This window comes from Crinia signifera, chromosome 2 (genome assembly GCF_055691185.1).
Source record: "Crinia signifera chromosome 2, ASM5569118v1, whole genome shotgun sequence".
Classification (NCBI taxonomy): Eukaryota; Metazoa; Chordata; class Amphibia; order Anura; family Myobatrachidae; genus Crinia; species Crinia signifera.
This window is the reverse complement of record NC_139218.1, coordinates 361,799,572-361,825,597: the sequence shown is the minus strand read 5'-3', so window position 1 is coordinate 361,825,597 and position 26,026 is coordinate 361,799,572. Positions and strand designations below refer to the sequence as shown.

The 26,026-nt window shown below is 44.7% G+C and overlaps 1 protein-coding gene across 4 annotated transcripts in view; it reads right to left on the bottom strand.

Annotated features, from left to right (window-relative positions):
• Positions 1-14,431, bottom strand: part of SPATA13 (spermatogenesis associated 13) — a 65,250-nt gene extending 50,819 nt beyond the window's left edge. Inside the window, exons 1-2 of one of the 4 annotated variants that reach the window (XM_083169906.1) lie at positions 14,175-14,431; positions 9,349-11,118 (exon numbers count right to left, since the gene is read on the bottom strand). In XM_083169906.1, coding sequence (XP_083026032.1) covers positions 9,349-10,962 — 1,614 coding nt within the window. In that variant the 5' untranslated portion in view covers positions 10,963-11,118; positions 14,175-14,431. Of the gene's footprint in view, positions 1-9,348; positions 11,119-13,724; positions 14,154-14,174 lie in introns of those variants that run through there. The other 3 variants (XM_083169903.1, XM_083169907.1, XM_083169905.1) reach the window with 3 other exon arrangements.
• Positions 14,432-26,026: the final 11,595 nt, after the last annotated feature.

Sequence of the window (26,026 nt, the reverse complement as noted above, 5' to 3'; positions counted from 1 at the left end):
TAGTGGCGCTTTTATAGAGGGTGACCTGTATTTCGGGGTTAATGAAGCTTTAACAGAAGTGAAAATCTCTGATAAAAAGGGAAGCACTCTTCTGCTCAACTTCTAGTACATCCTCCTAAAATACACTGATGTGTAAATGAAAATATCCTCTCATCCTGCCATTTCTGCATTTCATCAGCTACTGCTCAATGCAAATGTTATTTCCCAGCAATGTTGCCTCACTGACCTCATGTTACTGTTTGTAGCGGATATCCATATAAGAAACACAGGGCGCCATACCTGATAACAACAGGCACTCATATTGGTGTAAAAGGGCCTACATAGGGCGATTTCAGGTTATTTTTGAAGCGATCTAACTGGATCGCTTAGAAAATGCCAGTACACACTGTGTGTAGGGGCCATAGCGGAACGCATCGCTATACCCCGGTCAGGGCCAATGTTCTCATCAGAGAGCACTGGCCCTGAGAGATCGCTCAGCATACAGCGCTGACACATCGATGTACAGCGCTGTATGCTGAGCGAACTTAGCGATCTACATGTCGGTCAGTGATGTTGGCATTTTAGCGGATATGTTGACACTCAAAGGGTTAAAAGCCAAAAAATTCAGGAGGATCATGGGGCTTGGCTTCCATGGTCTGTATTCATACTGAAAATAAAGATCAAGCGAGCTTTTACCCTTCTGCTCCACACACTCGCCAATATCGTTAATTGATATATTGACCAATGGGTACCTAGCATAATCACCTCAGGCCGGGCCTGATTGGTCTAGGCTAATACACATGTAGCTCCCCTTGTAATGCTGCTAAACACACGCGTATGGGCAGGAGGTAACAGAAAAGTTCACTGAAACATGGACATGATCGGTTATTAACCCTTCGAGCGCCAACATCTCTGTGATAGATGTGCAAAATATCCGCAAAAAAATGCCGGCGTCGCTCACAATTGTTATATCAATTTAAAAAAAGGTTGTGTAAAAATAGGTTATATTTCCTATAAAAAGAGGTAAAAGTTACAGGTCATTATGATTAACAAAAAAAGGTTTTCTTGCCAATTTTCACACCTGCTTTGACAAATCCACTTGGCACTCAAAGGGTTAAACAATGGCACCAATAACTAAATGCATCAATTACGGTCAATAAAATGACGACGTTCTCTCTAATGCAACACGAGAAGACCGACATTTGGTTTTCCTCATAGTAGACTCTACGGGAGAAGCCATTGTTGTCATACTGTTTAAAGTGTGAAATGAGCCAGCAGCTTCTTGTCTAGTTTATTGGATGAGGTGTTATATCCAATCATCTCCACACATGAACTAACTTATCCAGCAGTAAAGTGATAGATGATAACCGGCACCCTCTAGTGTTCATTACAAAGCTCAGCCTGTTCCGTCATTGTAAACACAATGAAGATAACCATAGTAGGAATGTGCTGTTGAGCTATACATAAAAACAAATAACAAACACATAAATAACTGTATTATACTTTGAAGTCACACTACCTGCGCACGGGTGTGGATTAGCTCACACACAATGTCTAGGTAGACTCTGCACTAAGCCGAAAGTCGATACGAAAAAGGTCAACACAAGTTTTTCAGCCTTTTTTGGTGACACCTGATCACGTGAACTCCCAATTAGTGTAGCATGTGCCCCACAATGAGGTTTGGGCCTCACTGCAGAAGTTCTGCTGACTTGTCAGGGAACTGGTGTTAGCTAGGGGAAGACAGAAGAAGAAGTGCAGACTGGAGGAACATGGATTGTCCAATTCAAGCCGAAATCAATCAAGACTTCATGGAGCGAAGAATGACATCAATAGACAGAAAATAGCAGCAGCTACACAGAGCACCTGCAGCAGGTCCAGAACAAGAGGTGTAGGTACTCCCAACACTGGGACTGAACAGAAAGGAATTTAAATAGAGACTGCAATTATAAAGTCTCATAACAGAGGACAACAGTCACATGATCACGAGTCAAGGAGAATATGGCAGTGCTAGGCAACGGCAAGAGGATAGGGGTAGCATATGAATCAAAGGTCAATACATAACAACATGCCCTCCAACATGACCCATTCCATTAGGTACAAAATGCTATGTTGCTGGACTTCCCTGCCAGTGGCAGTTACAGAGGTGGGACTCCAGCACAGTCCAATATTCAAAGGTCACCTCAACGGTCAGTGATTCCAGGACAGTGATGTTTGGTGTGGCTCCCCTTTTTCAAATATTGGACTGTGCTGCAGGCTCACATCTGCAACTGCCACTGGCAGGGAAGTCCAGCAACAGAGCATTTTGTACCTAATGGAATGAGCCATGTAACAAGTAAACCTTTCCCAATGGGCGGTAAACACTCTTATTTTCGCTATTCTTTCGAGGGTGGTAAGAGGTGTCACTGATACTCTATTGTTATTTATAATCAAGTTGTCAAGCCGCTGTTTAAAGGGCATGAACTTTACATTTTTAAGTAGGTACAATTGTACCATGCCCTGTAGATTGTATCTCAACTCACCAAATGAGTGGGAACGCTCCTACGTTGGTCAGTCATTACCCAGGTCACCGGGGTGGTCTAGCAGCAGTTCCACTGCCTAGAATTGCCCTAGTGATAGCGTGCCCAGTACGAGTCTGCATGCAGCTGGCATGAAGTGACTGATCGCACATCCACCCACTGTGCAAATGTGTGAAGGAAGAATTGTCAGCTTAGGTTTTGCAATTAGTCAATGTGCAGTAAGACTTCCTTCCTATACGCCCAGCCCAGACAGAAGTGTGCATAATACAGATCACCATGCCACCGAGGTAGTTGCATTTCCATGACTGGACACCATTCCCATTGTATCAGTTCAAATATGGCAGAGGACAACATCTTTGCCAAAACACATACAATAAATTAATTAATTTAATTAATTAGAGTTCACTGCATTGCACAGGTTCTCAAATCGGTTCTCAGGACCCCACACAGCGCATGTTTTGCAGGTCTCCTCACAGAATCAAGTGATATAATTAGCTCCACCTGTGGATCTTTTAAAATTTGTCAGTCAGTAATGAGTGCACCTGTCGGGTGACCTGGAAAACGTGAACTGTGTGGGGTCCTGAGGACCGAGTTTGAGAACCACTGCTCTAGGGTAAACAGCGGGCAAGGTGTGTTGTTGATGAAATAGGGCACTTATGTGCACATCATAATGGGAAGATTATACATCTATATAAACACACACACACACACACACACACATCTATCTGTAATGGGTGCAGGGTGTGCAGTGTCAATGGGTCAACAGCAGACACTGTGTACTCTATTGGCACAGCAGATCGGAGCTGTAAGTAGACATTTTGGTGCCCTGTTCTAGAAAGAGCATTAGTATAAAATCCAATATTTGAAATTGAGATGTGGTCTTGAGGGAAAGTAGTGACCACAACTTGCACTATACTTGTGTGGCATAATGTGCCCCTTACACATTATGCCACACAGGTATGGTGGCCCTTACACATTGTGCCACACATTAGAATTCTAAATATAATTGTGTTAGTGAATAGTCCAGCCTGATAAAGGCCACCAAGTAGCTAACTTTTTATAGTAAAGGCACTCTGGATTTCATTCCCCATCTAGATGGAGACATCCTCATCCGATCAGCGTCTCATAAGCATCTGTTACATAGCATCACAACAGATTGTCCCATAAGTCACTTTTTTTTTTTAATATAATACCTGGAGAGACTTCCTTCTAATATAATACCAGCAGAATTACCGGCAAGTTTGTTTACATAAATGGGTATTTATTTTGAGCAACACGGCTAGAAGAGATACAGTTTACAATTTATTTCCATGGTACAGTATTAGTGGGATAATAGGAGTATGGGATGGTTGTATATTAAACTTTTTATATAGTATCTCCCCACATGAAAGTAATGTAGAGGATCCAGACCAGGTTTTGGAAACAGTGACAGAATCCAGTTATGTAATCAGCAGCACCTGGGATTTCCTGATATAAGGATTTCCAGGGCAGAGTGATCTTGCTCTTGATGGTGGTTTAGCCGCCCAAGCGATAGGCCGGGGGTACCTATTGTGGGGATCATTGGAGCCTTTCAAGTGTCTGCTATGCTGAGGTTATCTGTATGCTACTGCCTGTAATTATGATTATATATGGAAATAACCTGGAACATCTCAATCTTCATCTGAATCCCCATGTTTGTGATCCTTTCCATAAATATAATATAATACAAATATAATATAATGTATTGTACACCTTGAAGACGGGGCGACTATAGCCCCGAAACGTCGTGTGGTATCACAAGTAAAATTGTTTTTTACAAGACCACCGGAGTGCCTCCACTTGTTTCAGTATCCCTACCTATCCATTGCCGTCTGAAAGGCACCCGTGGCAGACGCAACAGAAGACTTCTGGAGTACCGGGCTGACACAGCACCTACATAATATAATACAATACAATATAAAGGTGGAGACTTGTAGGCAGGATCCACAACACGGCACTCCAGGATTTACAAGATACGAGTTTATTACATCCGGAAGCCCAGCATGCATGGAGGCCATGCCAGGGACACCGATTCGATGGTATAAGGCAGGGCTGTCCAACCTTTCACCTTCCCTGGGCCACATTAGAAGATGAAAATTTGGTTTGGGCCGCACATAAAATAAAATAACAGTAACGATACCTGATCATCCAAAAAAAACATAGAAAACATAGTTAACATATTAAACTTAATTGGAAATGAAGTTAGTGAGATGTTTGACATTGTTTCTCACATTCTGACACAGAGAATAGGCCGAAATTCACATTCTGACACAGAGAATAGGCCGAAATTCACATTCTGACACAGAGAATAAGCCGAAATTCACATTCTGACACAGAGAATAGGCCGAAATTCACATTCTGACACAGAAAATAAGCAAAAATTCACATTCTGACACAGGGAATAAGCCGAAATTCTCTTTCTGACACAGAGAATAAGCCGAAATTCACTTTCTGACACAGGGAATAAGCCGAAATTCTCTTTCTGACACAGAGAATAAGCCGAAATTCACTTTCTGACACAGAGAATAAGCCAAAATTCACATTGCGACACAGAGAATAAGCCGAAATACACATTCTGACACAGGGAATGAGTAAAAAATTCACATTCTGACACAGGGTGCCAGATGACACACATGCCCCCACAGTGCCAGATGACACACATGCCCCCACAGTGCCAGATGACACACATGCCCCCACAGTGCCAGATGACACACATGCCCACACAGTGCCAGATGACACACATGCCCCCACAGTGCCAGATGACACACATGCCCCCACAGTGCCAGATGACACACATGCCCCCACAGTGCCAGATGACACACATGCCCCCACAGTGCCAGATGACACACATGCCCCCACAGTGCCAGATGACACACATGCCCCCACAGTGCCAGATGACACACATGCCCCCACAGTGCCAGATGACACACATGCCCCCACAGTGCCAGATGACACACATGCCCCCACAGTGCCAGATGACACACATGCCCCCACAGTGCCAGATGACACACATGCCCCCACAGTGCCAGATGACACACATTCCCCCACAGTGCCATATGACACATATGCCCCCACAGTGCCAGGTGACACATATGCCCCCACAGTGCCAGATGACACATATGCCCCCAGTGCCAGATGACACATATGCCCCCACAGTGCCAGATGACACATATGCCCCCACAGTGCCAGATGACACATATGCCCCCACAGTGCCAGATGACACATATGCCCCCACAGTTCCTCTTCTTCACCACCCCCCAAACCACGCCACCCCACCCGACCTGTATTAAGTCTGACTTACTATTTTTGCTGCGCCGTCCGCCCCTCCACATTCTGCACTGCAGCAGGACCCAGTCTTTATGCCGCCAGATATGCCGCCTTGTCTCCCTATGGCCGCCGACTGCACGTTAAGTGCCAGCCTCCACCAACTCCTTTTGGCGCCTGACCATCCTGTAAGCGCCGTACGTCAGTGCGCGGGTGTGTAGTGACGTCACCCGTGCACCTCCGCAAAGGACTGCTGGGACCGGGCTTCAGAAGAAACATCATGCCCCATTGAAGCCCATTCCCAGAAGGTTTTATTGCATTAGGCCGCATTACTAGCGGACCTGGGCCGCATGCGGCCCGCGGGTTGGACAAGCCACCTTAAAGGTGAGGTGATTTTCTGTCTTGTCTGTTACCTGATGATGGGGGCAATTACTCCCAAAAAGTTGTAATAAACTCTTATTTGCTAAATCCTGGAGTGCCGTGTTGTGGACACTGCCTACAACTCTCCACCGCCCATTTATATATCTCATATATACACACATACACACATATAGGCCCTTATTCAGATTGCTTTGTTCGGACGCGTGTACAGGCCAAAGCGAATGTACCAAACCCCGCCTAGCGAATGGATCGCCCGCACAACCCATTCGCACTCGGAATTCATCCGCTCGGCCTGCGATTGGATAGTAAACGGATGTTACATGTGAACATCCACTTGCTTGCTAGTGGTGACCTCCCCCATCCTTCAATCCGTTGGTGGTTCTGCCTCCGCTAGACACAACAGGTGCCGGTCGTCAGTTGTGATTCCGACAGTTATTACACCAACGTCGGAATCCCAACTGTTAAAACCCCGACAGTTGGGATCCCGACGGGCAGCAGCAATTCTCCCATGTGGGGGTCTATGACCCCCAGTGTGGCGACACCGCAAGGGGCTTTGTTGCGCTTACCCCGTTGTCTGAGTCCCGGCAGTCGGGATTCCAATGTTGGGCTAATGACTGTAGGAATCCTGTGCTATACCACATCCAACACAGCAGCTCCTATTAATTAGACTGGAATGTTTTCATTAAGGGCCCATCATACTTGCTCACTGAACACTCCCTAGATTTCAGTAATGTTTCCCTGACACCTGAGAGAGTTGGGTGATCTACCACATCACAGGTGGGTGGGGCTTGTCACAATCTGAAGAGGATTGCATCACACTAGATCTGTCACAGGATACAAAAATCTGGGGCACCCTGAAGGAGAGGTTCAAAAGGAAAGTGCATGGGGTCCACTAACCAGGAAATCAAGGTGCAACTAGATAGGACGATTTGTGGACAATAAAGTGCTAGGGCAGTTGTCCAACAAAACTGTAGTATGTACGAGACATTTAGGATATTCTGGGACCAGATAAATGGAAGTTACTAATAGGACAAATACCATAAAGCCACATGCGGTTTCCTAATTTGCCGTCTTGTGCTTTTTGCCATTTTTCACAGCAATATCTCCAGGACTGAACAATGTTCTTACATTGGAGAAAAAGGGTGTGGGATTTAATAGGATGAGAGATTCAGAAAGTGAGACATTTGATAAGAAATCTCCAGTTTTTTTAAAGCGGCAATCATTTACACTGCAAAATCACAAAAAAAAAATAATAATGGAGATTTCTTACCAAATCTCTCATCCTATTAAATCTCACCCAGGATGTCTGCATTAGGATTCTCGCCTGTCTTTTTTTGCGTTGCAGCACTGGCACAGTAATGCCATGGGGGACTTCAGCCCTGCCAATAAGTGCATCAGTATAGGAAGGTCTTGGTCAGATGCTGCTACACTAAATCCTACTGCAACTGTCTGTAATGTGTTTTCTTGCATTTAAGATTCTCTTAGTCATGTTTAATAATGAAAAAAGATTAATTAAGTAATAAATATCCAGAACCTGTTCATATGAACTATCACTATACCATTAAACTTTGTTCTATTACCAAAATTATCCACTAGAGGGTGCTAGTGCTGTATGTTGACGATTTTACATTTAAACAGGATTTTCAGTGTTGTCTTAACTAACATTCTAAAATGATGTAATAAATCCAAACAAATTACCAGCTGTCTTCTAAGATCTGTACAAAAAAATAACCAACATGTCTGTATCCAGAATGCTGGAGTATAAATGAGTACATCAAAAAGACTTAACAGGAAACTATTTGGATGAACAGTTTGCCTACACAGTCGTACTATGAAACAAGCCTATTACAAGAGATTAGATAAGGATCTAAAGAACTTGCACACTCCTTTGTATACCAAGAAAAGCAGATCATTCATTCCTGGCTGGAAAGGAAGTCAACACACTAAGCTGACTGTTGGTTTTATCCTCCATCCGCAGCAATGTACAGTACACGGACAAGCTACTGTACCTTCTGCTGTCTGGTGCTCAACAGAGACCACAGAACACAGCAAAGACTGTACATGAACAGTGCCAGATGGGACGGTATACAAATAATACAGGCAGATTGGAGACAGGATAACAATAATAATTTTTTTTCCTTCAAAAATTTACAGGGAATAGACAACATCACCTGTCCGGTGAAGACACAGAAGTTATTGTATATCTATTCAATTGGTCTTTGGATTACCAATACTTATTAATCGTTATTTATAGAGCGCATACATATTCTGCAGCGCTTTACAGAGTGTAGTAGAACATTCACATCAGTCCCTGCCCCAGTGGAGCTTACAATCTATATTCCCTACCACATAAACATGCACACACACACAGACATTCTAGGGTTAATTTTGTTGGGAGCCAATTAACCTACCAGTATATTTTTGGAATGTGGGAGGAAAATAGAGTACCCAGTGGAAACCCACACAAGGACAGGGAGAATATACAAACTCCACACAAAAAATGTGCCTCCTTTTATTTGTTACATAATAAAATGAACAAGGCACTGGAAGGTTATTACATCAGCGTTTGCTTCAGTTCCTAGTAATGCTTTAGAGTGTGTATATTTTAATTTGAACAGATACCAAGATCAAACACATGTAGTAGATGGCACAGGCAAGTACATGCATCAGTAAAGCTGGATACACACTACACATTATCAGGCGGATCAACTTATAATTGGCTGATTGGCCCAATAATTGTACAGTGTGTATGCAGGAGTGTTGACCGATAAATGGCTTCAAACGCTCCGTCAACGGTCAGATCAGGAGGTCGGGATCTGACCTCTTAATCTGGTTGAAGAGATCTGAAGAAAGTATACACTAGAAAGCATGTGCAGGTGCAATCCAACCGATAATCAATCTCTCGGATCAGACCAATTATCTGATCAGAAGAATTTATCGGCTAGTGTGTACTTAACACAGAGCTATCAGCTTTCATGACTTCAGTGCAAGAGAGACTTATGAAAACAGCCATCTAATTGGTTGACTGGTTGCCCCAGGTATCAGCAAAGTTATTTTATATGTAACAGTTCTAAGGCCTATAAACACCAAACAGACTACCTGTGCTTAACTAAGGACATCTATTAACCTCTACAGAAGACCCATTTTAAGACAAAAATGGACTAAAAAAAATTAATTGAATAGTCCTTACCTCCTCATGCTTTTCTTCATTAACCACATTAAGGCTCAGCTGAGAGTGGCTGCTGATTCCACTGTCCTCATTCCCATCATCATAATAGGCATGCCTAATAGGATCCTTAAATAACTGTGGACTCCTGTCCAACTTTATGACCCCTAATTCAGCCCTTTCGTCACTTTCCATAGAGCTCAACGACAAAGTGCTATGATGGTTGGAGGCATTGTATTTGTTGAGTTCCGCACTGGGGCTCTGTGGCTTGGGAGCAGTAGGCCTTACGGGGGTTCCAAGTACTCCTAAATCCGATGCTGAATGAGGAATATGTCTAGGCTCTTCGGAGTCTGAGTAAAAGACCTCGCTGGCTAACCGGCTCAAGCTGCTGCTAGTAGGAGAGGGGCTGCACGCTTCAACGGAAAGTCCTTCAGAAGATGACATTTTGAAGTCAGCAGATAGCACATTAATTTCAAGATTGTCCGCGTGGCTCCTGCTGGAATTAAGTCGCAAGTTCGTCTCAGGAGAGGGGGAATGTGGACTAGATATATATCTCCTTCTTTCTGTGTCGGCACTCCTAGATGCTCTCCTGGAATAATCGTCATGCAAGCGGCTGTTCGGTCTACTTCGGTAGGGTTCTTCATTAGTGGGAGAGCTGCACTTGCTACCGTCCCTTTTCCAATTGCCATCTGTAACATTGCTCATGATTTTCAGCACTCTGTCAAAGTCCTTTGCCCTGATTGGACTCCTCCACCTCTTTGATCTTCTCTCCGGGTTCCCAGCGATGTGAACAGTGTCCGCAGAAGAGTTTACAGTACTTTTTTGGAGGATCTCCTTTTCACTGTTGGACCTTACGTCCGTTAGGTTAGAGGTAGATTTCCTTTTGAACGAGCTCTTTTTGAGGAAGTTCAGATTGTCCGTGCTCTTGCTCCTTCTGTAAATTATTTTGTTGCTTTCCGTGTCCTTCACAATGATTTCGCAGACATTTTGCTCCTGTCGAAAGGGTGACAGCCGAAGAGGACTTTGGGCAAGACGCCCTTTGTCATTATCCAATAAGTTAATTCTGCCAGCTCCGTAGGCACGTCGAATGCTGCGTGATCTATGCGTACTTCTCAAGAAGGAGTTATCAGTTTCATCAATATCAGAGCCATCAGACTGCAGCCCATCTGTGGCATAACAATGGTCATGCATTAGCCTTGGACTGGACAACCTACATGTAGTCTGAAGACTTACTCCTCCTTCAGAAGACAAATGCTTCTGCCCACCACTCTCCAGCTCACTTAAAATATTGGCATTTTCTTTTGCCTGAATACCCTGCAAAACTGATGACTTCAGCTTTTTGAATGAACCCATCTTTCTCAAGGAGGACAAGGCATTCCAAGTGGAGGAGTTTCCCATAGCAATCGCGGAACGGGGCCTTTCGTGGTTAGGACTTGACAGCTGTTTTGGGCTGGTGAAGATGTTGGGTGACTTTGAGGAACTCTCGTCACCCCAGGAGGAGTCCTCTTTGTTACGGCATTTTCCATTGTGACAGCTGCCATCAGATAGAGTTCTTGAGACACTTTTGTCTAAAACTTGAGTGTTCACTATTGGACTGTTCCCACAGCCCTTGGCGGGTGACGTCATACTCTCAACCATGTGAGCATTGGAGGAGAGTCAACCTATGGTGCACAGCCACAAAGCAGTTTTGGGATTTATAAAGAGCTTAAGTGTCATCTGATGTAACTCCTTTGTGCGGAGTCTGCTACGTCCTTTGTCCACTTAGAGCTGCCCGACTGAAGTCCTCGGCTTGCCCTTAAAAACAAAACAAAGCCATTATTTAGGACAAAAAAGAGAAAACAGTTTCTTTTTCTACTCTTCACTCATCTGAGAAGAAGGTGTGGGGGGTAGGGTATAATGATTTTGTTTTATTAATTAAATGTAGACCGTTAATTACAGAAAGCCTTGCCATGCGAGACCTGGTGGGAAAGTTACATTTGCAAGAGTGTTGATCAGTGATTGGACATTTATTCCTCTTAAGTGTCAAGTTGAACATCAAAGTGGGTTGTCAAGGTGATGATATTAAAAAAAAAAAAAAACTTTATTCTAGAAGGGAAAGACCAACCAGAAAAAAGGGGGACATTTGCTAAGATGAGAGTTCTATGTCACATGGGATGTTGCTATGGGGACGCAATCAGAATCTACTTAATTTATTTAGCACCTTCTAGAAGATACTAGATAGTAATCTATTGGTTGCCCATAGCAACATCCCGTGTGAAGTAAAACTCCCATCTTAGTAAATTTCCCCCAAAGCGTCACCAAATAAAATGTATGTAAACATCTATGACAAACAAATGACCAGATACAATACAAAGGATCCAACACAACCCCGCTGTGATGCCAACAGGATATTTACAACCCATAGCAGCCGTGCCAATATGAAAGCAGTCATTACTGGAGGAAATGCATTCAGGATTTACATCAGGAGAGAGGATAATTTTAGGCAGGGTGGATTCATCCACACGTTCACTGCAGCTGGAAAAATTTGTGCAAGAATTTCTGAATTCTAAAAATGCCATGAACAAGCTCTCTGTTTGCAAGCCAGAAAAATTGCTAAAGCTGCCTTATAACGTACCCTGGGCAACATTATAGTGAATTAGATTACCGTCCTCAGTACAGGCAGACCTTCGCTTAATAAATACAGATATTTGCTTTTCTAACCCAAAATGCAAAAAGCGTGCCAGGACAAACTAGTCCAAAGTGTGATGGCACAGGAGGGGGCAGGAGGAAAGGCTCACTCTCCGAATTATTTACAAACCAGTTATTCATTACACCGTTGCCGTGGAATACAGGAATAGCTGCCACAGCCTTCAATGATCTGCAGTGAAGAAGTGAATTGTTTCTGTATGCAGTAATATCTCTCACATGATCCTGTAGGTCACGCAACAGATTGCATGTAACTAAATAAGCCAAAATGCAATATATAAATGACTTATTCCGCTGCTGGGGAGATAGGGGTTTGTAAAATTCTGACTTAGTACTAAAAACAGAGTATCCTCAGATTCTTAATCCGTGTGTTAATAAGGAGAGATCGCAACAGAACACGATTGCACGTGCATGGGGCAGGTTTTGAGCAGTTCCCAAGCCAGCCAATATGAACTTTCTGGCCTTAGATGAGATAAGACAGGAAGTGCAACCTCCTTAGCAACCAAAAAGCTGGGAAGAAGCTCCCAGGGCCAGCAGGGGGGCTATTGGTGGTCACACACTTGACTTGTCTAGATAACAAGCTTTCCCAGGCTAGACTGGGTGTCTCATGTCTGATCTATCTGCATAGAATAGCTGCACACAGTGCACCTATGGTTCGAATTAGCCTTTACCAGTAGTAAGTATTGTAAGGATGGGGATGCAGTGGAACAGGGCAAGTATGAAGGAGCTAAAAGAATGGACATGCAGTGTAGAAGGGCAAATATTAAGGAGCTACTGTATAAAGGATGGGGATGCAGGGCAAATATTAAGGAGCTATAAGGATGGGGATGCAGTGTAACAGGGCAAATATTAAGGAGCTATAAGGATGGGGATGCAGTGTAACAGGGCAAATATTAAGGAGCTATAAGGATGGGGATGCAGTGTAACAGTGCAAACATTAAGGAGCTATAAGGATGGGGATGCAGTGTAACAGTGCAAACATTAAGGAGCTATAAAGGATGGGGATGCAGGGCAAATATTAAGGAGCTATAAAGGATGGACATGCAGTGTAACAGGGCAAATATTAAGGAGCTATAAGGACGGGGATGCAGTGTAGCAGGGCAATTATTAAGGAGCTACTGTATAAAGGATGGGGATGCAGGGCAAATATTAAGGAGCTATAAAGGATGGACATGCAGTGTAACAGGGCAAATATTAAGGAGCTATAAAGGATGGGGATGCAGTGTAACAGGGCAAATATTAAGGAGCTAAAAGAATGGACATGCAGTGTAGAAGGGCAAATATTAAGGAGCTACTGTATAAAGGATGGGGATGCAGGGCAAATATTAAGGAGCTATAAAGGATGGGGATGCAGCGTAACAGGGCAAATATTAAGGAGCTATAAGGATGGGGATGCAGTGTAACAGGGCAAATATTAAGGAGCTATAAGGATGGGGATGCAGTGTAACAGTGCAAATATTAAGGAGCTATAAAGGATGGGGATGCAGGGCAAATATTAAGGAGCTATAAAGGATGGACATGCAGTGTAACAGGGCAAATATTAAGGAGCTATAAGGATGGGGATGCAGTGTAACAGGGCAAATATTAAGGAGCTATAAAGGATGGGGATGCAGTGTAACAGGGGAAATATTAAGGAGCTATAAGGATGGGGTTGCAGTGGAACTGTAAATATCAATGAGATAAATCAGACATGAGGATACAGTACAATTACTTACAGATGCCCTCTAATACACGGTCATCCCGTGGCTATTGTGGGACATGTCCCCGCATGCCCGTCTAGTTTGGGACTTGTAGTTCCACAACCGCTGGAGAACCAGAGCTGACCACATGTAGGTATCTGCCATACAGGGCGCAGCCTCCCGGTACCAGATGCACTGCTCCTCTCTTGCGCCTTGAGCGCAGCTACTCCCGGTAACAGGTGCCCAGCTCGCACACCCGGCAGCGCCTTCTCCCCGCTGTAAGCACTGAGCGTCCCCCGGCTGCCCGGGCTCCTGCCTCCCAAACCTTCCCGGTGAGTAGTGGAGATGCAGAAACCACTTCCACCAGCGCAACACCCCAATCCCTGCGCTGCATAAGCGCCAGCCCGAATCACAGCAGCGCCCGCTGACAGCAGTATGCAGACAATAAGCAATGTAGCAATGCAGAGCGCCGGCGGCGGTGGCTACCTGTTACAGCCCCGCATCCAGGTGCCCAGGGGCAGCCTGTGTGGTGGGCTCCCGGCTGCAGTACATCCCTGTGGAGCTGCAATCCGCATATGTCAGAGACAGGAGAGCTCCATGGCTGGTGGCAGAGTCCAGGAGGGAAGGGTGATGGGTGATGTGCAGGTTGCTGCTGGAAACCAGTCTAACAGCAGAGCTGGGCAGCCTCCAGCATTAGGGAGTGCAGGGGGAGGAGGGGCAGGTGTGTGCCTGGAGATAGGGGGCGGAGGGAGAGGAGGAGGAGGAGGAGGAAGGAGGAGGAGGGGGAGAGTCTGTCTTATTTCCAACTCTTCTGTTCCCCTCATGCATAATGATCTGGGAGTCACTGGCTGTCACTCACTCTAGGAGCAGGCACTTTTTTTCACATGCAGTCCCCAGTCCTTCTCTGGAGGGTCCAGTGAGGTATGGGATAGCTTTGATGCCACTCTCCCAAGTGTTGGTAATAGTGTGATGTCATTCACTGGTTTCCCAATGCTGCCAGGCATGTCTGTCATTCCAGCACTAATATAGCTGTGGTGTCACACTGGCTGCATAATCATCATACATTATTATACAGATTACATAGGAGACAGTTAAATAGCCCACAGCAATAAGACAGCTTGGCTTCCTTACTGTTACTGAGTGACATGGTTTCCTATGTAGTAATTGCTTTTAATTTAACAACTATAGCTGCAGAGTGACTCATACATTACTGACACAATTATACACACACACACTCTATATTACATTAAGCTCTTCTTAATGGGCTTTGGTTGTTGTAACTTGTTTTACTAGTGGAATCCAAGTTATTACAAATGTCATTAAAAACATTTATTTTGCTCTACTAAATATATTACTTTTCATAAACTATTATACCCCTTGATATATATACCGGTAACTACACTGCCTTCTATACTGTTAAAGCCTCCATACACTAAGGTGAGGTAAAGCATTGAAGCTGCCCTACCACCAAGGAAAGATATTTTACTATTATGCCTCGTAGTTCCAGCCAGACACCACGGCTACTACATGCATTGGTCTTACCTGTGATTCTACCTCTTTTGTAATGATGTATGATGTGTTATCAGTGGCATTGGTTAGCGAGGTCTCTGTGAGAGGACCAATCACAAGCCACGTCCTCTTGGCTTCCATCACCTGTCATATCTTCATTTTTGTATCATGAAAAAGTCCCCCATCCACTATGCAGACATATCTGAAGCTACAAATCTCCTCAGATTTCTCCCAAGAATCTAATCTGACCCTGAGATAAATTGTCACTCTATTTACTTCAGATACATCTAGGGAGGCCAATCCCGGGGCATTTTTTCAATCCCGGGATTCGGGATTGAAAAATGCTCAATCCCGGGAATCCCGGGATTGGCCTCCCTAATAAAAAAACAAAAAATGACCCGCCCCCAAATATCAATATTAATGCCCTCTTACTTCGCCCCGCCTGCCCGCCCGCCACTCTGCCCCATCCCCCTGCCCTGCGCTGTCACTTACAGAGGTAGTGGTGACAGGCAGCAGCAGGAGCGATGTTCCTCCATCCAGCGGCGGGGCGGGCGGCTGAGCGATTGTGTGCTTGTGCGGAATTTAGTGCACTGACAGGCATGGCGGCGGACGGGCTGCGCAGCGTGGCATGATGTCAGGGGTCACGCTGTGCAGCCTGGGCGCCGTCATGCCTGTCGTCACAGAGCACCTGCACACAGCGGAGAGCGGACCAATCAGCCACCGGGGGGTACGGAGCAGACAGCCGGGCAACATCTGAGCCATTCTAAAGTGCTCAGCGCTGCCCGGCTTTGAAAAAAAAAGTACATTTAGCACTGGGATACTAATCCCGAAATCCCGGGATTGACACCTTCAATCCCGGGATTCAAATCCTGATGATTTTAGGCCTAAATCCCGGGATCCCGCCGATCCCGATCCCGGGATTGGCCTCCCTAGATACATCTGATCAGACCTATGATGGACCCCTGATAGCTTCAGATCAGACGGATCTTTGGCGCAGCGCCAATGATTTTTTTTTGTCAGGTGGATCTGAGACAAAGTCGCACAACAGTGATCCGCTCCACTCAGAATCTGCAAAAATGTGAATGCGGTTTCCTAAAACTCACTGTTTGCAGATTTATAGTCAGCTGCATCTGAATCAGGCCCTTTTCTGCATTAACACTGAGGTTATCACAGAATAAAACACCAGAATTTCCTTCCCAAGATTGCCATTGAGAAAAGGTGCCAGAAAGAGGTAGAAGAAAAGACGGTGATAATGACCACCAGGGGGGCAATAAGAAGTTATTAAAATAATAGACAACCACTTTAATGATTTCTAGTAAGCAAAAAGAGCAAGTGTTCTAGGCCAATTTGCAGACACAGCAACTCATATGCAAGCACCTTGTGCTATTTGCTCTTAGTTAAATACTATTCCTCTTTTTCATACGCAAGCAGCCAGCATTGTGTTTATATAGCGCTTTTCTTCAAAAGGACTCTACAGGAAACAGAAACAGAATACTGACTTTTAGAAAATAGGGTCTATATTATTATTTACAGTTTCTTATATATATATATATATATATATATATATATATATATATTTAAAAAATGTCACAGCTCAAAGTGAAAATAAAAACGGTACTTGTGTACAATCACGGCTCCCACGATGTCCATCGTATAGTAAAAAATCGTATTGCATGCGATTTTTAACAGAAATGCATCCAAATGCATTGAAATTAGTATCAAACATGTTCAATGGCCCCCAAATGTCAATTTTGAGGCTGTACCACCCACACTATCAACGCGAACCCGAAGCGTGGCGAGCGCAGCGAGCCCGCGAGGGGCGGCGGTACGCGTCCTACGACCTTTTCATACCCCCACTATCCACGTCGGCGTGGAGTTGAGAATAGAAAGTGTGGCGAGCGCAGCGAGCCACCGAGCCCGAAGTGTGGCGAGCGCAGCGAGCCCCGTGAGGGGACACGGATACCTTCACAAGTATACGCGTCCCCTCGCGGGCTTCACAGGTGTCCGCGTCCCCTCGCGGGCCTCGCTGCGCTCGCCACGCTTCGGGCTCGGTGGCGCGCTGCGCTCGCCACACTTTCTATTCTCAACTCCACGCCGACGTGGATAGTGGGGGTATGAAAAGGTCGTAGGACGCGTACCGCCGCCCCTCGCGGGCTCACTGCGCTCGCCACGCTTCGGGTTCACGTTGATAGTGGGGGTGGTACAGCCTCAAAAATGACATTTGGGGGCCATTGAACATGTTTGATACTAATTTCAATGCATTTGGATGCATTTCTGTTAAAAATCGCATGCAATTGCATGCGATCATATCGCATGTGTTTTTTAAAAATGCATAAAAACTGCAAAAATCGCATCCCATCGCATGCCACTACATTTGGCATGCGATGGCATGCGATGGGAGCCGTGAAAGTACACACGTACCATAAAAACTGTCACAGTTCAAAGTGAAAGTACATTGCAGAAGCCATCATTTTAAGGGGCCTTTAACTAGTATATGTCAGAATGATGCATAATTATGATATATATGTACACTACACCCCTCCACATGGCATCATGATGTCACATTGCACTGGAGGCAATGGGGACTGAAGTGCCATGTTACTGCCCTGTCTGTCTTTGCAGAATAAACTGTGTTTTCCTTACACCTTAAAGAACATTGGGCCTAATTCAGCATGGGTCGCTAAACAATCGAGTGATTATCGAACAACTGTACATGTGCACCGTTTGCGCTTGACATGAGGGAAAACAGCGACTGATAATGCATATGGCCCCTTATTGAGATCTGATCGCAGTATAAATTTGTTCTTAAAATGGGCAAAACCATGTGCACCGCAGGTGGGGCAGATGTAACATGTGCAGAGAGAGTTCAGTTTGGGTGGGGTGTGTTGAAACTGAAATCTAAATAGCAGTGTAAAAATAATGCAGCCAGTATTTACTCTGCACAGAAACAAAATAATTCACACAAACCTAACTCTCACTATACATGTTACATCTGCCCCACCTGCAGTGCACATGGTTTTGCCCATTTTGAGAAAAAATTTGTACTGCGATCAGATCTGAATAAGGGCCATGGATCGTAAACACAATATAGTCAAAGTTTGACTGACAGAAAAAGCTGGTGTTTCTGGATATGTCAGATAAAAAGCAGGTGTGCCCAGACATTTTTGGGAAGGGTCTCTGACATCAGCGATGACCACTTCCAGCCTGTCTCAGTCGCAGATAAATGGCGGCCTCAGACCTACAGTACTCTAGTTTTTTTCAGACTGCAAAGTCTCTCTGATGTTTCGGGATTTGCGTATGGATCTGTAAGTGGATCGCGATCTGCGATCCTTTCTCAAATTTTCACAGGGTGTTTCTTTTCCCTCTGACTGGCAGTCAACTGCAAAGTCTCTGATTAGCAAGCAAGCCGTGCTGAATTAGCCCATAAGTAGCTGCAATATCAGTACAAGTGAAGCTGTTTTTGTGTGATGGGCAATGTTGAATAAACCATTGTATAAAAACCTTTCAAAAAAATGTCAAAACAGTTCCAAACGTAATTTATCTGTCAATAAAAGAAGCTAATTATCTCTTTGAACTAGATAAGACTTGTACACATGTATATGTTGTTATTGTTTATTGATCTTCTAAATGTGCTGTGTCCATGTGTTAATCTGTGGCGGTATCTTGTCACTATCCTCTGTCCTGCAAGACAAAAGGTGGATAATGGTGTTAAATATACCTTTGTCTATGTCTACGTGAGACTGAACTCATCACTGACTGAACAAAGTAGAGGCTATCAGTAGATTTTCATGTTACGGTGGGCCGATAATGCATTCAGGCAAATCATTTCTGTAACATTTACTAATCAGACAACCCTATATACATGAACAAAATAATTGTATTCTGTGAGTAATTGAGGGACTGGTAAACACTGGAGCGATGCTAATGAAGGATGAAATGATGATATTCTGTCCTTCATTAATTAGTACAGGACGCTAGCGCTATCATCAGCTTTGATGTGCAGAATGAGCCATATGATCAATGCATACTTGCCTACCTTTGTAGTTGCATCTGTGGGAGAAGCCAACCAAATCTGCACGTCTGGGTGGCGAGGACAAGGCCAACGCCCCCACTCCACGCAAACTCGCAATTCACGGGTCCGTGAGGAGGTGGCAGGGCTAAAATGACGCAAATGGACACGATTCGCTTAATTCTGCAAATTCCAGTATTTCTTTGCGGGGGGGGGGGCAATGCCAGAGACTAGCCCAACTATCCGGGGGCGCTGGGAGGGGCACCCGATTATCGGGAGCCTCCCGGCCATTCTGGGAGGGTAGGCAAGTATGGATCAATATGACATCACAAAACGGCATATCAGCCCCACATCGTCCCAGTGTGTACCCAGCGTTAGAAATGATCATTCATGTTAAGTCGCAGGTGCAGAAAGCAGCAGTTCTACTCCCAAAAGAGAAAATAATACATGGCGAGATTAGTATTATGGATAGTTGGCCTAATGCGTCAAAATTGTGTGAAAAGAGCCCAAATCACACTAGTGTATGTATGGCGGCCTTTACACTGTTCGCCAAATAACACTTCTATCCAATATTCCCATTTGAGAGCATTTCAATTGCATATGATTGTCTGTTTTTGCTTATACTGGTAAAATACAAGCCTATCATTCAGATAATTGTGTTCTCCTTCAACCCTCGCCCAATTATACGTCCAGCAGCGATGAATATAAAAACCAAGCGACGCTGAGCTCTGAGATGGTTCTAAGTGTGAGACTCGGCTGTTACTATAGTAATTATAAATCCAGCAATCTGAAACCAGATAGGCAGCTATATGTGACAGCCTGATAGGATGACTGACGTTGTATTATCATCTTCTTAAAGGTAAAACAAAATATGGTACTTATGTATTATCTGGGCTCCCATGTTAAATGCACCCCATTTTTTCATACCCCTACTATCCAACTACGCATGCAGTTGATTTTATATAGTGTGGCGAGCACAGCGAGCCACCGTGCCCGAAGCGTGGCGAGCGCAGCGAGCCCCGCAAGGGGTCGCGGTCTCATAAGAAAAACGGGAGCCCAGATATTACATAAGTACCCAAAATATAAATAATAAGCAACAGTAACGGCATTACCACGTGTCAGTGCTTCATATAAAATATAACATCAATTTAAAGCAGACAAAAGCTACATGTAAAGGTGCATACACACTGTACAATTTTTTTGACCAATTTGGTTGAAAGACATTTCCATTGAACCCAGTGTCCTGGACGAAAAAGATGTTGACAAAAGATATTGTCAACAAACAAACGATGAATGATGATATACCCGCCAGTTGTTCATCAAGATTGTTCGTCAACTGTGCATGCAGCTCAATTTTAATATCTTTCAAAAAGAGCCTATAAACTGTAGCTAGATCTATCTTCTTTCGTCTGTCATCAATATATTTTGTCAACATCTTTAGTCCAGGACACTGGGTTCAATGGAAATGTCTTTCAACCAAATTGGTCAAAAAAATTGTACAGTGTGTATGCACCATTAATGTAAATGTTGACAATGCAGTTTTCCATTGACATGGTAACTTTACCCTAAGATCAATAAAACTATTGTGGGGCCGATGTTGGGCATCTGGAGGGCCTCCTGGTTCTTGTAGTACCATGTGAAGATCTTTGGGTGCGTCCAGGGTGTACATTTACTACCTTAAGGTCAATTTTGGTAGATTTGACATCAATCTTAATTGGTGTTGAGTTTGCAGGGCTAGTAAACAAATTTACTAACCTTTACTAACGTTTAAAAATGAATATAAAAATTCAAGTGTCCGTAAATGTGTGTTTTAGCCCTGTTAGCCTAATATTTTTTATTTATTTTTTATTTACAGTTTCTTATATAGCATGGCAGATTCCATTGCGCTTTACAAATGTTGACAACACTGAAAGAACAATCTTGGTAAAACAGACCTACATGGAGGAAGGAGGGCCCTGCTGCAAGCTTACAAATCATATCGATTAAGAGTGATTTTAAATTGATACCGACCCCCCCCCCCCTCCACCTTCTCCCTCTGTCCCTCCCAGGCAGCAGCAGCACACACCTACAGCGTTTGCTGTGCTAACAGCAGGCTCAGCATGAGCATCTTACTGACAGCGTGAGAGCTCATTCTGAGCCTGTTGTCAGCACCGCATATGCTGTAGGTGTGCTGCTGCTGTGGGGGGGAGGGGGGTACAATAACAGTCCCCCTCGACTTTAGAGTGTTTTTTCACCCCCTCCTAAACATTTTGGGGCGTGGTCTTATCACGGAAATTGACCACGCCCCACTGTTAGGACACGCCCCCTAAATTTTACCGGGGCCCGGCATACCTCTCCGCGGCCCTGCCTCTGGTCACCCAATATAGATACTCCAATGGCCCTCTTTCCTCGGTGTCTGTATTTACTGAGTATTGTTTTATTATGATTCTGTTACCAATTATACACAAAGCATTGGCTATTCGGTTCAGTTTAACTTATGTAGCGCACCTAAAATGGCCGCCTTGTTTGGTACTTTTGTTGGTAGGATAAATAATCACTGAAATTTATGATCCAAAATGGCTGCCTGAGCTGATGTATTATTATAAGCGCCTTGTGTCATTCTGGAGAAAATCACTATATAGATGTTATTCATTGCTATAAGAGACATTCAGATGCCTGAGCACAATGAGAAACACTCATTAAGACATTATGCAACAATTAGTGTTTTCTTATTGAGTTCCACACATTCTAAAAAGGTTGCAGTGTGAGACAACAGCCCCCATAATAGGCTCACCTCTGGCCTAGAGGGACCGACGGTCTCCAATCTGACGACTGCACAAATTAATGGAACACAATGTAAACAATGACACATTGTGTGATATGCTGCATTTGTCATCAGTTATTTGGCAAAACTGCATAGCCATCTGGTGTGATCTGGTGATGTCATAAGTAAAACATTACATTGAAATTATTATGATCCTTATACTTAACAAAAATCCACAGATCCATACAGTGTGGTATATGCGTTCACGTTCGGTCATGTGGTGATTACAGGTTTGCTAGGCTGCTAACATTTGCAGCATAGCAAACAGGTCTGTCAGGCCCATACTTTTCCTGCAAGAAAACACACACCTGCAGAAAGGGCTGCCTCTGCCTCTTTTGGCCTCACCAGTACAGGTCAGGTTGTCCTGTTTAGCAGTATGAACTAGAGCAGGGGGTAAAGTGAGGGGGAACAGGGTGGAACTGAGTTCCACCTCTACCACAGCCCTGAAAAGTAATTCCAACAGAAAAGTCTGTCCTAGCGGGACTGAGTGAAGAAGGGCCACTAATACAGGCTTGCCTACCCTCCCAGAATGGTCGGTAGCCTCCCGAAAATCGGGTCCTTCTCCCCTTCCTTGTGGGACCATTATCCCTTCATGGGAGGTAGGGCACAAATTCCCTGGCACAGGGGGCAGGGAGGGTTCGGTGTTAGGGGAAGGGCAGAACGGATGGTGTAATGGTTAGCATTACTGCCTCACAGCACTGAGGTCATGGGTTCGATTCCCACCATGGCTATAACTGTGCGGAGTTTGTATATTCTCCCCGTACTTGCGTGGGTTTCCTCCGGGTACTCCGGTTTCCTCCCACAATCCAAAAGTATACTGGTAGGCTAATTGGCTCCTAACAAAATTAACCTTAAAATGAATGAGTGTGTGTGTACATGTTGTAGGGAATCTAGATTGTAAGCTCCAATGGGATGTGAATGGTCAAATATTCTCTGTAAAGCGCTGCGGAATATGTGTGCGCTATATAAGAAACTGGTAATAAATAAATAAATAATAAAGGCGTTCCACCACTTATCTAGGACCACTTTTAGCCCCGATGAAGAGCCATAGGAGAAGTAGCAGCAGCAGCACAATCAGGGGGTTGGGAATACAATCCTGTTAGTTGGGATCATTTTGACAACACCCCCAATCAGGCTACAATCCCTGAGGCTCATTCAGGTTTTAGGGGCATTTTCATTATCCTTAAAAACAGGTGAAAATATTACTTTCACTGAAATCTCCCGCTACCCTGTTATCCTCCATATGGAACGTGGTCCCTATACACAGTTATGGGAACCTTCATATTTGCTGATTCAATAAAATCCCTGGAAACACATCATTTGTGGAATTGGATTGAGAACGGCCACCATCTTCGCCTGGCATCCATTCCCAATGCCAAGGAGTCCTCGTTCGAAAAGATGCATCCTCCACCCAGAGTGTCATCGGGTGTGGTGCTTACTCTGCATTAACCACGCTGCACCACACTGTGCCGGAGGCACACCCTCCCAAGAAGGGAACGTAGTCTAATTGAAATGGGCATGACCTTACAGGGACCTTGTTCTCATCAGTCTGCGGGTATGTACAGCATCCCAAGAGATGATGGCTGCCCCTGGATACAGGGCTGTCTGCAGTGCCTGCTCTTTATGTGTGACAGGAGCCGGGTGCAGGAGTATCACATTGCAGCATCCGGCTCCTGTCACTGCAGAAGAGCCTGCACTTTGCAGTCACCCCTTTTGTTGGTGACACGTGGTTACATGCTGTACCCCCTGCACTCGTATAGTGATGCCACTGCCTCCGCACCCCTATTCGGATCCCACCATAGGCTGCCTGGAACTACGTATGCATGCATGCTTATTTTCACTGCTACAGGAGTAGCGGTGATAGGGGTCGCACCAAAGCAATGTTCTTAATGATTATTCCCCTTAGAGCGATCCATTTCATACTCTATGTACAGTGATTTTTTTTTACGTAAATGAAATAATTTAATGTATATAATATAAATCCACAATGAGTTTATAGTAGAGATAGTCAAACCCTATGCTACAGGCCGCACCGGAGCAGACCAGACTCCCACTCTGGCGATACGCTTCACTTCCTTGCTTCTCAGAAACCAATCACCAAACAGAGATCTTATCTATATCGGTTCTCCTCCACTACGTATAAATTAAGTTCCACTATGCGGTTTCCCGGTGTAAACTGCATTGTTTGCTCCTGTCATTTGCCAGGGATGATACCAGTAAAAGTTTATGGGCAGTGTGGTGAGCATGTTACACCCTTCTGCTAAAGACAATAGATTAACCTCTGTCAAACAATGATGACTGTAACTTAACCTACTGCACTGCTGACATTCTAAACTGTGGGAGATCTAGCACAGAGCTCTGACAAACAGACAATAATACAGGGGTAAGGTTACAGCATACTGTTTTATTTAAGAGCTGATCATCTCCTTAATTATTTTTCTTTGCTGTGAATTTATATGAATTGCTTGAGGCAACCATATGGGAGAGGGGAATTATGCTATGAGTAGAACATTCATTACTATTATCACTATATTCACCATACCTGCCTACTTTTCTTCACCCCTCTCTGGGTGAAACTAGGATGGGAGTGAAAGGGGGGCGGGACGAGGCTACTTGTCAGGGGTGGGATGAAGCTGACATCACCAAGCCCGCCCCATGACTGTCGGTTGGTACACTTAAATACAAACTTACTTTAAACCTTATATAAACTTAACTTAAAATAAAGACACGACACAAAGTGCTGGCATTTCAAAAACAGAATGTCAAATTTATTTTGACAATTAACTAAGACTATCAATGGTGGCGGCACTAAAGAACCGTCATTATAGTTAAGGTGGGGTTAAAGATCACTTAAGCATACATACAACGCTGGGTGACCACTCTCCCTGGTCAGCCACCAGGCCTGGTGGTGACGGCCATCCCCCGGGCAGAAGCGTGGCCCATGACAATCGATGTCGAGGGAGAGTGCACCCCACTACCTACACACATACAGAGTTCTTAAAGAATGACCGTTCTTTACCGCCGCCGAAGAGGAAGAGAAATAGGGAATGGTGGGTGGGGCTTCTTGGACAGAGGGTGATCAGTGTAACTCGTGATCATTCCTACCCTGTCTAAACCCTCCCCCTGCTCTGATAGGCCTTGTGCCCATCCTCATTACCATAACATGTGATCAACAGCAGAGTGTACCCTGGGAGAACCCTCAGGCTTATTCAGCCTTCTGTGTTTCTTTCAATACATTTACCAAATAAAAACCTAGTTCATACGATCATTATAATGAGTGTGTATATATCTCTACTCAGTCTCTCATTTGAATGATCGTATGAACTAGGTTTTTATTTGGTAAATGTATTGAAAGTTTGATAAATTGGCACTTCCTGTATGGTGAGGTATAAAAAGCCACCATACACTCAGCAGATTCACCTTTGATAAAGCTGCTATTTGAGCAGGGAAACGCGTCAGGTGTTTTTATTGGATCTGAGAGACTATTCTGGGGACCAGCCTAGGATTTATTCCACACAAGGAGGACGATATTCACTTTAAAGGCGGACTTTTCCATACCTCCCAACTTTGTGCGATCAGCCGGCGGGACGGTGTGGCCTAATTCGGGGGCGTGGCCTATACTCGCGGCTCCCCCACGAGGCCACGCCCCCATTTTGCCGCTATCGGGGCATGACCCAGAGGCTCTGTGAGCCTCTAGCCATGCCCCCAGCCCCCTGGCTACGGGAATAGACGCTGTGCGCATGCGCACAGCGTTTATTCCCTGCTGCTTAGCAGCTGACAGGGGGGGACTCCCAACAGCCCCCCCACACCGCGGGACACTGCCGCCCGCGGGTGGGACAGCGGGACAGGCCCTGATAATCGGGACTGTCCCGCTAAAATCGGGACTGTTGGGAGGTATGCTTTTCTCTGTTAGAGGAACTGCACCACACCAGTAAAGCTGATTGCGAAATCTTCACAAGGATTGCATACATCTAAGGATAACTTTTCCATCCAACTTGTGGCGACCAGCCTGGTAAA